General features: G+C 42.5%; 1 protein-coding gene across 1 annotated transcript in view; it reads right to left on the minus strand.

Annotated features, from left to right (window-relative positions):
• Positions 1-12,041, minus strand: part of Phex (phosphate regulating endopeptidase X-linked) — a 211,420-nt gene extending 199,379 nt beyond the window's left edge. Inside the window, exons 1-3 of the mRNA XM_075958100.1 lie at positions 11,699-12,041; positions 7,007-7,075; positions 288-449 (exon numbers count right to left, since the gene is read on the minus strand). Of these exons, the coding sequence (XP_075814215.1) occupies positions 288-449; positions 7,007-7,075; positions 11,699-11,816 (349 nt within the window). The 5' untranslated portion in view covers positions 11,817-12,041. The remainder of the gene's footprint in view (positions 1-287; positions 450-7,006; positions 7,076-11,698) is intronic.
• Positions 12,042-12,877: the final 836 nt, after the last annotated feature.

The raw sequence follows: 12,877 nt of genomic DNA on the forward strand, positions 1-12,877 counted from the left end.
GTAACTATCTCTGTGCTCTTAAGCTCTATCGAGTGCTAGTTAACCTTCTGAAATAGAATTTACCGTGGCATTATCAAGTCAAAAAGTAACAGCCTACAATGGGCTTGTCTTAAGGAAATCAGGGAAACTGAAATTCAAAAAACTTTCTATCTTCTACTGAAACAATTTTTTTTGGAAATGAATATAGTATAGTTTAAGACTGGATAGTCCAAATTCAAATACTGAACTCTTCTTCTTGTCAAATATTACTCTGGACAGAGTACCACCAAACTCTAGTAGAAACTTACCCTTCAGCTTGAGGTCAACATTGTGTCTAAGCCAAGGATAAACCCCAAAGCTTGGCATATCTTCAGGAATCGGGTTATTGTTTATCCAGCCGTCACAAGCAAACCGGAAGAAATTTTCACAAGGATCCACAGAAAGATTTACTTTGCTCATGATGGCAGCGGCTGTTTAAAAAGAAAATCACAGGATTTAATGACAAGCGTTAGATATTGTGCACTGTTCTTTTCCAAATGAAACAAAAAAAATCATATCAACCAGTTTCCACACCCTGGCTTCAACATGTCGCCTCAACTATCTCTCTGGATGAACTTCACCATAGAAAATGACTGCCTTCAGAGTGTACAGGAGAAAGCTGGGTGAGATTCCTAGTCCTAGTTCTGTCAGGCTGTCACTAATGTGTTTGGGGTGTAGAACTCGAATATAAATGCACCAACTGTTGACCTTTCTTCCATCCAACATATTCCCCTGCATGCTAAATTGGCTGCACTTCCTCTGGAACAATAAAGTCCATTTGCCCAGTTTCAAGTGGATTCGTTGGGCTCTCTCTGTCACTTTCTTTGATCAACAGACCTGGTAGGAATGGCTTCTTGTGATTTTTCTAAGCTGAGCATCTAAGAAGTTCTACACCCTCTCTGCCGGATCCCTTCAAATGGAGCCTTGGGACCATCCTTTGAAGATGTCTTCCTTGAAAGTAAGAGGCCCTGGCGATGTAATTTCATTTTCTTGAAATGACTGCCAGCCTCATAGCTATTCTCCTGCCTCGGCCTCCCAAGTCCTGGGATTACAGGTATGAGGCGCTACAGTTCGCTGCATCTATGACCTTTAAGGAATTACTACAAAATGAGAAAAAGAGAAGGTTCCAGTATTCCTAGCACTCATCTCTAAACCATCTTCCAGCTGCAACACAGTTGCTGGTTGCAGAGATGCACACCATCCGAGGTTTTAAAAGACTGCCAATATTTTAATGACATTGGAAGGATGACACTCTGAGCAATTTTCATACCTTAATTAATGCCAGAACACATTTCTACTCGAAATAATGAAAATCCAATGAGTTTTCGGCTAAATAAGAATGAATATCCCACCCCAGTACAATCGAAATAAATTGAGAGGCGTATGTTTTGGTTATGGGGGCAGTTCCACCAGCTTAAAAAACGAGGCTAGATGATGCTTCCCTACCTACCCTTTTGATGGAAAAACCACTGCTTGGAGACATTGAAATGAATAGGCAAACACCCTACTTTTTTGTTTCATTTTTGTATTTTTAGACAGGCTCTCACTATTTAATCCTAGCTGGCCTAGAACTTGATGTGTAAACAAGGCTGGCTTCTAACTCACCGTCATTCTTCTGCCTCTACCTCCTCACTGCCCAGGGCATAATTTCCATAGGACTTCGAATTTTCACCATTTTCAACCACTATCTTGGGGGAGAAACTTGATTTGAAAGTGTGATAAATTTCAAGTTGGTTTAACTTTTTTTCTTTTTTCCAGAACTAATTCCACTGTCTCTACAGTTTTGCTTACAGCTACTATTTCCCCAATACTTTTTAATATTCAAAAGTGCTAGAGCACACAAAAATCTTTCTTCTGGCTTGTAGTTGTCGTCAGTCTGTGCAGTCACAGATGGAATCTGCCATGTCACACCTCAGGGACATTGATCACGTGAGTCTCAGTCGCACACAATATTTACAGTCCCACGGGGAGCTCTCGCACGCACTTTGACTCACATAAGCTCACTACTTTCTGGCTTCCTTCCCCAGCCCCCCTGGCCCCAACTCTTAAATGCCTCTTCCCTATCTCCTTGGGTTTTCTCACAGGTACTGAGGAAAACTGCAAACTCAGCTCTGACCTCGGGCCCCGCTAGAAAAGCGAAAGACTACATCATTCAAGCTGCGTTTGGAAAGGAGCCCGCGGAGCGAGAACACTCTTCCCTCAGCCTTGCAATCCATCATTCCCTGCTCACAGTTAGGAGCAGGGCTGCCCTCTCTGTGCAGAACTGGGACTTCAAATTGCAAGGGACCATCGTTGTCAAGACACCAAAACTCCATTTTCCTACTAGCCCCATGGAGAAAACTGAGACTCTCGTTTTAATAAACATAAATATATAAAAGCTGTGAAGGCGCTAGCTGTTTAGTTCTCAAGTGTTGCCCATGAGGCTAACATTGGAAGGGCTCCCACTAGTCTATATGGTACAGGTGGAAGCATTCCTCCACAGGGACCCTCAGAGGTGTTGGTTTCAATCCGGGCTCAAAGAAACGTTTTGTAAAGGCGTGCATATTAATATTTCTATGAAATAATCAAATCACTCACATTGAACATTTCCTCTGTGCCCAGAACTATATGCTAAGCCCTTGCTTGAGCAATAAAGCTTTTTTTCACAAACTCTAGCGTGTGAGGCTGCTTGGGTTAGAATGACAGGAACACTATGCAAGAGCGAAATAATTGTCCTAGTTCGGTTTCTATTGCTGTGGTAAAACACCACGACCAGAAGCAACTTTTGCAAGAAAGGGTTTATTTGGCTTTAAGTGACACAGTTCAACATGGGAAAAAGACAAGGCAGGAACTGAAGCAGAGATCACAGAGGAATGCTGCTTCCCAGCTTGTTACTCCGGCTCTCGCTCATCTTCCTTCCTTAAACCTGCCCAGGGGTACCACTCCACGAAATGGGCCGGACCCTCCCACATCAATCATTCATCAAGAAAATGCTCCTGCAGACTTGCCTATAGGCCATGTGATGGAGGCATTTTCTCAACTGAGTTTGTGTACACAGAGATAGCTAAACCCGGAACTACTCACATGCATGTAAGCATTTTGAAAATAAAATTCTATAAATGGTCATCTAAAACTGATACTAGATTTCCAGAGCTGGCAGATTTTCAAATTTTGCAAAAGAACGTACACCATATATAGCCACAGGTGACCAAACAGCTCAGCAATGGCTGGATTGGTACCACTAAAACAAGCACATTAATATTTCTACAGGGAAATAAATGCATACTCTCATAAATGGAGCGAATGAAGTCTAAAATGGCTTCACACTGGCTACTTTTGCTTATAAGCCCAGTTTTGCCAAAGGAACTGAGATGGGGTTTGATGCTACAAATTGGGGTTACATTGCTTTCAGGGATTGAGGGTTTTGATGCAGGGGTACTATTACAATTTTTCTTTTCTTTGATTTCCTCAACTCATATGAATGTTCAAAAATTCTAGTCCCATTTCACAGGTAATGAGACTGCAGTTTGAGATCATGGAACCTAGAAGTATCTGGATTGTGTATATTCCAAATCCAAGCCAGCCTATCTCCATTGTTTCTCCGTAGTCTTTCTGCCGTTTGCATTGCCAAAGAGGAGTTAGGAGAAGAGATCAAGAGGACAAGAAAGAAGTGCAGAGTTTTAGAGAGGAGGCATCTCACAAATGACTGCCACTTGCTCAGAAGAAAAGCGAGAGTGGGTCAGACATTTCCATGCCCAGGCCTTTCACCACTGGCACCTGTGCCTATGCGCCCTTTCCCCACCCAAACACAAGCTCTTGCATAAAGCCAGACTTGACTATAGTTCTCAGGACACGTGTACTCAACAGCCATTCCACAGCTTCCTGAGCATACTGAGGCTCACAGTGCATGAGAGGGCTGAGGCCTTGGTGCTTCCACTAAAGAAACAAAAAAAATCAGTACTTTCCTAAGATCAGAAAGCTATTTACTACTGTGAACGTTAAAAACAGGACAGCAAGGCAAACCACACGAGGTGGCGGAAGGTGACATCACAAAACATCACTCTGTCCATTTTCCTCCAGTGTTATTATGATTTGGAATCAGCAGAATCCATGAAGGAAGTGGCCTTCCATCCCTAAAGTTGTCTAAACTAAAACTGAACACTTATGGCTCGAACATTTTTAATTTCTCACATCTGCAAGAACTCTAGCACAGCTAAAGTACCCAGGAACATGAACTGTAGAACCTGCCATCCGATTGTAACGCCTGGTTCCTCACCTCACTCCATGAAATATTCTCTCCACTTCCTAAGACTCCAGGTCAACCGCTCAAGTTAGAAACAGGAAGGGCCATGGGAAATGCACAGTGTTCCGAAGCGGGGGGGGGGGGGGGGCGGGGGGGATCCTAACCTTTCCAGGGGCAACGCTAAGAAGCTGAAAGGGCTGGCTAGTCACAGGACCCAAGGGAATCTAGCATCATGAAAACCAGCAGAAAGTCCTTGCACAGAGGTAGTTGGCTTGGCACGAAGGGGAAGAAGGAGGGGAGCCAGATATGGACTTGAAGCCTACCTCTGCCCCTAACTCGCGATGTGACCCTGAAAAGTTTGCCTTGAGAAACCTACATTCGCTCATCTAGGTGTATCAACTTCCTGGAGTTCTCAAGAAATGGCAGGTGTGAATCTTTTAGCACATTGTTTGCTTGAAAAGGAAATATTGATCCCTCAAGAATGGACTTAATATAACAATCCCAGAGTGCTGCTGTGGCACTTGTGACCAGACCCTCATGAACACAGATCTAGCTTCACTCATTCAACCCATTCCTCCCCCACAGGAGAGGCATTGATCTCAGAACAACCATGAGTCTTTGCGAGGCTTTTTACATGGTTCCTTGATTTTGAGCCAACGTGGTTTTTTATGACCATGTCAATACTGAGAAGCACAAACTGAGCACAAAATAGAGGTTGACGTGTGTGTGTGTGTGTGTGTGTGTGAGAGAGAGAGAGAGAGAGAGAGAGAGAGAGAGAGAGAGAGAGAGAGAAACAGGGTCTTGTTATGTAGCTCTGGCTCTCTTCTGGAATTAGCTAGCTAGATAGACCAAGCTGGCCTTGAACTCACAGTGAACCACCTGTCTCCACCTCCTGAGTCCTGAGATTAAAGGTGTGCACCATCACAACCAGCAGGTTATGAAGCCTTTCCCAGCTCAATTAACGCTACTGCTTACCATCTAAATCCTGCCTTTTCCCACAATACACCTCAACCACATGGCTACCACAATGCCTTCAGGAAGGCTTCCAGCTCCTAGATCTTTGGCAATCTCTACCTCAAATTAAAGCAACATCCTCTCTCGCCTGGCCTACTGACTGCAACCTCCTTTCTGATTGTGTTTTCTGCATTTCTCCCCAAAGCCAAGTTATCTACAGAAAGACAGCCGTTGCTACTTTGAGACAGTTTCTTTCCATGCATCTCAATGCTGTCCTTGAACTCACTAGGTAACCCTGGCTGGCTTCACCTCACAAGTACTAGGACCAGGAGCACGTGCCACCACAGCTGGCTGGCATGATCTTAATTAAGAGCTCATATGTTTTCTCCCAAAACTCTCAAGAAACGCTAGAGAACACTAAAGAAAGTCCCAAACCCATGGCACCTAGGTCACCTACAGAACCCTTCCGCCTGCACGGCGCCTCTCACCCAGAAATTGCTGCCATCCTTCAAGATCATTCCTCTATGGCACCTTTTGCCCAAGGGAAAGCCCTTGCCTCAGTCTTCACATCCCATTTCCCTTCTCATTATTCAATGTCTTTTTGAAGCTCCTACTCCCAGAACCTTCAATCTGGCCAGTCTATCACTTATTAGCACATGAGTCTGTTTGGATATTTTCATTTTCTCATCATATGTTTGTATGCTGTGTGCCTTCTATGGATTTTGGTTTTGGTTTGTTTTAGCATTGTTTTGAGACAGGGTCTTGTGTAATGCACACTGGCCTCAAACTTACTAAGTAGCTATGGATGGCCATGAACTCTTGATCTTCCTGTCTTTCCGTCCAGAATACTGGGGTTGCCGCCATGTATCACCATGTCCAATTTTTGTGTGCTGAGAAGTGAACTCAGAGCTTCATGAATGATAGGCAACTATTCTACAAATTGAGCTACATTCCCAGACCCGTGTGTGTATGTGTGTGTGTGTGTGTGTGTGGTTTTATTTTTTTCCTCTCTAGCTATTTGTTGTGATATAAGCCTAACCATATATAAACCAAAACCTAACTCAGTCCCTGGCATGAATAATAACTATTTGTTGAATTCACGCATTAATCTCTTCTTCTCCTGTCAAGAGGAAAAGCCTGCATGTTTAATTGGCCCATGAATTTCTCTTTAGAAAATGCCCTAGGGTCCTGCCCTCTTAAAGAACTTGGGGTGGGGCTGGAGGCAAGGATTTGGCTTCTTCAAATCTAGGCCCTAAATGAATGATGGGGACGCAAGCAGGATTTACTAACTGTGTGACAACCAAGACAGCTTTAAGCATGAATCTTTGCCTTGGTGTCCTCACTGATACATGGTCTTGTCAACTCCTAAGAAGTTCAACTTGCATCGCAGAACAGATGAACCCAGAAGCATAGACTGCCAGTGTCCCTGCTTAGAACCAAACGGGCCATGCTCATTGACCCAGAGGATACACAAAGTCTGCTTAAGACAAAGAGGAATCTGTCCAGCAGAGTCCTGGGAGGCCCATGGTCCCTGTGTGATTTAAGGGAGGATGTCCTGGTTTGCAAGCCCTTTGCAGAGTCCCTTATCATGACGGCTGAAATGCCGTACAGCTCGGATTTTACAAAGAAAACAGGAAACCTAATCTCCACTACTTCACACCAAACCTTGAAAGTAAACTTGAAATACCTTCAAAATTGCATTTTGTATTTGGTCAACCTCAAGCAAACAGAACACTAAAAATACTACCTGTTTTCTCTTCCACTCCCCAAGGTACCAAAATTATAACTCGACAGGGTGGAAAACAGACTTACCGGCTTCTATGCACTCTGGCTTCAGACAGTACTCCTGTTTAGCTTGGAAGCTTAGGAGACCTTGACTCACTGCAAAAACAGACCAAAATAAATGATTGACTTGTAGCAGACCACCATTGGGTAAAACCCATCTGGGCACATATACAAGACATTTGCCATCAGTTCACGCTTCTCAGTATTGACATGGTAGTCAAAAAATCAAGTTGGCTCGAAACCAAGGAAACACTTTGATGAATATGTAAACAGCCTTGCTAGGACTCATGGTTGTTCTAAACTCCCTCCTATCCTATGAGGAAGGAGTGGGTAGAAGGGGTAGAAGGAGCTGTGTTGAGGAGCCTAATCACCGGGGCCACAGCTGCGCCTGGAAGCTTGGTAGAGTGCACATCCTTACTCCAAATCTCCAGGTTCAGAAACTCTAAGGGAGAGGCATAGCCATTGTATGTGTTTATGATTTGGTTGGCAAAGACTGAACCCAGAGCCTCTCACAAACTGAGCAGGCTGCATTATGGACACACACACACACACAAACACACACTCCTGTACAATCGAAACAGTTTTCACCAGTGTTTAATATTCCCAACTGGCAACAACCTATCAGGCATTTCCAGTCCTTTGACATGGCAGTGTCTTCTACAAAGTTCAGGCTTAAGAATCATGCTGCCAAGTCACAAAACGAAAACGTGTTTTTAATCTCCTAATGTCTTTAGGTAAGTTAAGATTTTCGTGTCAGGCCACATGCATAGCTGTCTTCGACTACATGCGGGACGCAGACACAGGCTGGACATGAGTGCTTTTGTAAAAGCATAGAAGAATGCACTGGCTTTGAACTCCAGGTAGAATCTGGACATTGGCAAATATGAGACTTAAATCTAAAAGCTTTTCGAAATCCACGTTTTTTCCTCCATAGCTGGAGAAATTGTGAGCCGTTCATTATTGCTGCGCTCCGTGAACAAAAACAAGGGATCTTTGAAGAGCTGGCCATGAAGAAATGGACAAGGGGGCTGAGAAGCGCAATCAAGAAACCTTAGCGTGTTGATGTTTCTGCTCGAGATGCAGCCCTGCAGGTCACCTGTCAGTGTGGCATGTCTTATTATTTATGAACCCACATCCTAAGAGGAGTCTGCTTTGTCTTTGTTCTTTTCTCCGCTCCCATCCTCCAAACAGTCTTTTTATCTGTGCTCCATTATAGATTCAAGAAACCTGCCTACACAATCTCTCGGGCTTATTTTCAAAAGAAGTCTTAAAACCTGAAAGGAGTGGGAGTTTTCCTGGAAGAAAAAAAAATAGGTAAAAATATATAGACAGCATAAAGATCAGTACAGGACATTCTAATGTACCTTGATGGTAGATGTATGGGGAGTTCTTCCTTTTCGTCAATTTTTACATATTTACCAAAAGTTCTTTTAGGAGCAGGTGGTATTTTTATAAAGGAAATACAAATTTTACTATAAATAATAATAATTTTATTATTCTAGATAATATGTTCTTGTTAGTAGCTTTATTTTTTTAAATCTTATAAAATGGCTAAAAAGCTATCCTTTCTCAAAACCTTGCTGAAAGAGGTAGGGAAAATCAGGGATTCAAGGACAACCAAGAATCTCACTGCAACTTTCAAGCCAGTGTGGCTTGTAAGGAATTCAAGCTAATGTCAGTTCTTTTACCTGACAGTGTATATGAGGAAGGTTTTGAATTTAATTAGTTGGGACACAGACAGAAACCGTATCCCTCAAAAAGAGAACATTATGCCCACGTGGATTAAAGTCCTGGAAACAGACAAGGATCAACAAGCCCAAATTAAAAATTAAATAAATGAAATGGAAATGAATGAGATGGAAAATAGTTTACTATAAAACAATCAGGCATTACTTTTAACTCTTTAGAAGCTTTTTGAAAAAGTCAAGCAGCTCAACTTAGAATCCCCCCCAAAGATGCGCTGGAGATATCCACAGATCAAGAGAGTAAGACTGAAGCCAGTAACACGTCTCAGTGATAGAATACTTACAACACATGCGCAATGTCCTGATTTCCACCCCCGACACGGATAAAAAAAAACAGAATGGAAAGCTTGAGAAAGACCATATACAGCTGAGAGAATCATCACCCAAGTACTGACTAGAACCCACAAACCAGACTGAGGTCACTTCTTCCTATCTCTGTGAAAGGCCTTTTTTGATGGGGGAGGGATCCAATGAAGGATCATATGTTATGATCTATGAAAAGTATAGAAAATTCAAGCTTCAGTATCGAGAAAACTTATCTTCCTGGCTCCCATTCGTGCCCGTTTTGTCTAGGGATGCTTTAGTGGTACGATGCAACAAGGAATGTATGGCAATGGGGCCAGAAATATTTACTCTCATCTGGTCTTGACAGGAAAAGCTTGCAGAGCACTGCATCTGAGAAACAGATTTCAGGAAGGAAGGAGAAGGAAGAAGAGAACACTTGAAATGGTGTGTGGCTCTATTGCTATACTTGATATTTTTAAATCCCCTGGTTCTCTGAAACCACCTCGGACCACTGGCAGCCATTCTTTCTGTAGATGACAAAGGCAAAGGCGAGGTGAGGCAGGATGCTAGGCATCGTAGACATATGACTGAACATGGACATGCAGAGCACATACTGCAATGTCAACAAAGAAGCGCCTTCCAGGGAAGATCATAACTAGACTGTTGCATGAAGAACATGGTTTTTCAGGCATTTAGCAAGCAAGATGCAGAGTACGGGTTCTTGGGGGCAGACCGTGGAGAAAGATGTGGGGGAAACCATTGTGCTGAAATAGTTGGCAAAAATATAAAGGTTCTTAGATAAGCATGGCAGTACAGTCATGTCATCCCAGCATTTGGGAGGCAGAGGCAGGAATATCACAGTTAGTCGTGATAGTCACAGCCTGATCTACATAGTAAGTTCCAGGCCAGACAGGGATACATAGTGGGAACGTGTTATAAATAAATAAGTAAACAAACAAACAAATAAATAAATGGGTGAATGAATGAATAAACATTCCTGACTGTAGACCCTCAGATAGATGCACTCTGAAACAATGTTTTCCAGACTTGCACATGCAAATGAATCCTCTAGTGTCTTGTGAAAATACAGACTGAATCAGTAGATCTGGGGTGGAGGAGCTCAAACTCTCAAGTGATGCTGATGTTGCTGGTTAGAAGACCACGTGGAACAACAAAAGAAGAATGAGGTCACACCCTTAGCTGGTCCTGTTTATTGTCCATCATCATTAGATGTACTCCAGATGATTCAAGGTGAGAGTCAGGTTACTAGACATACTGGAAAGTTATCTTTCTTAGCCAGGCCTCCTCCAGAGCAGCGATACTTGATTTAGTAAAGTTTACCTAAAAACTTTAATGTTTGTGTCAAAATTCATTTTCTCAAGAGCAACACAATTTTGCTCTAAATGATCATCTTCTGGAATGCTATGGTCTCAAAGTGCAATGATCATAAAAGCAGAATTGAAAAAAGTTGCAAAACGCTATTAACATCCCTAAAAGGATTGCATATTGACACTTCATGATGACCACTTGGAGTATGTGTAAACCTAGCCCCTTAATCACTTCCCACATCATGAGTAGTTCCTTGGCGTGCCCATAAAATTTCTCCTCCAGTTTAAAATTTCAGAAAGTTGATTGTCTAAAGCCAAGTTTGGAGAAACCTCACAATAGTTTTTAAGACCCACAAATTCAGTCCCAGGAGTAGAATGTCCAGCTTCACCAGAAAGCAATATACTGATCTAATTTCCTAACTCTTCAGCCATAGAAAACATGGAAAGGTGGTTTTCTCGTTTTAGCAGGGATCTCAACCACACAAGCCTAACTCTTTTAAAAGTTAATTACTGGTTTTCTCTTGCCAAAATAAACATGACCTCCCGCATCCTGTATATGCCAAGGAATGTTTCCAGGCCTGCTGCATTTCAAGATACACCTAGAAGCTCTTAAATATAGGGCTTGTTTCTAGGTGACCTTCAAGCCAATGAAATACTAGGAGTTACATAAGAAAAAAAATAGCCAGAGGTTTGGAAACCCTAAACTCTCGAGCATGCCCTGTCCCTTTCCAACAGGTTTCATGCTTTCCCCCTCCCTGGGAAAATGCTTTTGTCTACACATTCTCTCTGAGTACAGCATTCTCACAGGAGTTAGGAAAGTGATTGAATCTCACTGCCTTTCAAATCTTCCACCTTCATTTTGAACTCTATCAGGAAGGTGGCGTTAACCATTCTGCATCTATCAAAATCACCGGATTAACAAAGATTCGAAGAATCCCATGTAAGGACTGATTTATCTTTTGTGAATTGTATTTTGTAACTTGTTCAAGCGACCATGAACAAAAGTCAAACAAAAAGAAATTCTAGTGTGGCTGTTCCCTCACAAAACAAAGGCAAGTATATAACCATGAATTCATAAAACAATCTGGGAAATGTAATACATAATGTTCCCCCCCCATCAGTGCAATCGAACCCACCAGCCATTCCAAACCACTTTCTAATCCAGTTTGTCTCCTGGACTATATATTTGGTGCTTTAAAAAAGCCTCCTTTTTCACTGACATATCTGGCTGAAACTAAGGGTGCATCTTTATTTTTTAACATACACAAACAGCCTGCATTATGACAAGGGTTTCTAGAATAAAGAATTAGAAAGTTTTTCCATAGATGCCCAGTTCCTCTGGCCTCTGGAGTTCTACTTACCTAGGAAGAGCAGTGTGCCCAGGACCAGGGTGCCACCAACAAACAGGGCCAGTGCAATTCGAACGCCTCGACTGGTGCCCTTTCCGGTCTCCATGGTGCTCCCTGTTTCTGCTTCCATCGGAAGGGCCGGAGAAAAGACTCAGAAAGAAAATCACTTTTCGTGGTTTGGTAGCTAGTCTCAAGAGTTTGTCAGGCGTTGACATCCAAGACTCTCCTGCTCGTCTGCTAATAGACAGCTTTAAAAATTCCTGTCAGGAAACTTCCCCTCGACACCCTTTCTTAAATAATCTTTCACAAACGAAATAAAAGAAACCCAAAATATTGGTTGCCTTGGCTCTCCCTTGACTAGACAAAACAAACAGCAGTTGCTTTATCTTGGTGCTCTCTCTCTCTCAGCAAAGTCCCTCTCAAGCGGTCGCTTGGCAGGCTTTCTGCTCAAGCGTTCCGAGTATACATGTTTTACTAGGTTGCTGCACAGATGTTTTAGCTATTTAAATGTATAGTCACTTGGGGAGGGGAGCACACAATTGTCTTTATCAAAACGGAATTCGCAACCTCCCCCTAACCATGATAAGTTAGGTGGCAAGGACAGTCTGCAGCCACTTTAAGATCTCAATTAGTCATGTAATTCTGCCATGCCAGCCATTCTCCTTGTCTGAACTGTCGTCCTCAAAAGCTACTCTTTCAGTGTGCTAGTCCCCTTTTAAAGCCTTCTAAGAGTTCCTAGGATATCCTGGAGCATTTTATTTTAGGAACTCTGTGTATGATAGCATGTGCCAAAAATCAGTCAAAGTCCACTGCAGTGCAAAGTAGCAATTAAGACAACCTACAGAGGCTCTTGGTTTGGACTAGAGCTTTCTATTTTATTTTCTTTTCTTTTTTTTTCTTAGGAAAAGGAAGAGTACTCTTTGTGGTGCCAGAATTGTTCAAAATGACAGGTAAGTATATGAATCAGACTCATTAGCAGGCACAAAAGATACAGGAAAAGATTTTCCCCGTGTGTTTTGATGAGCACAGGGCATCCATGTATTTTGTTCTCTAGTTCCTCCCAGGCAGTCACTGTTTACGATGTTTTTTGTGTTTCCATAAAGTGTTTCTTTCAGAAGCTTCCCCAGAATGAATTCAGACTTATTTGGTTCCACTAGAAAGATCGGTTAATCACAGTCTTTGATCATGATC

This window comes from Microtus pennsylvanicus, chromosome X (genome assembly GCF_037038515.1).
Source record: "Microtus pennsylvanicus isolate mMicPen1 chromosome X, mMicPen1.hap1, whole genome shotgun sequence".
NCBI classification, from domain to species: Eukaryota; Metazoa; Chordata; class Mammalia; order Rodentia; family Cricetidae; genus Microtus; species Microtus pennsylvanicus.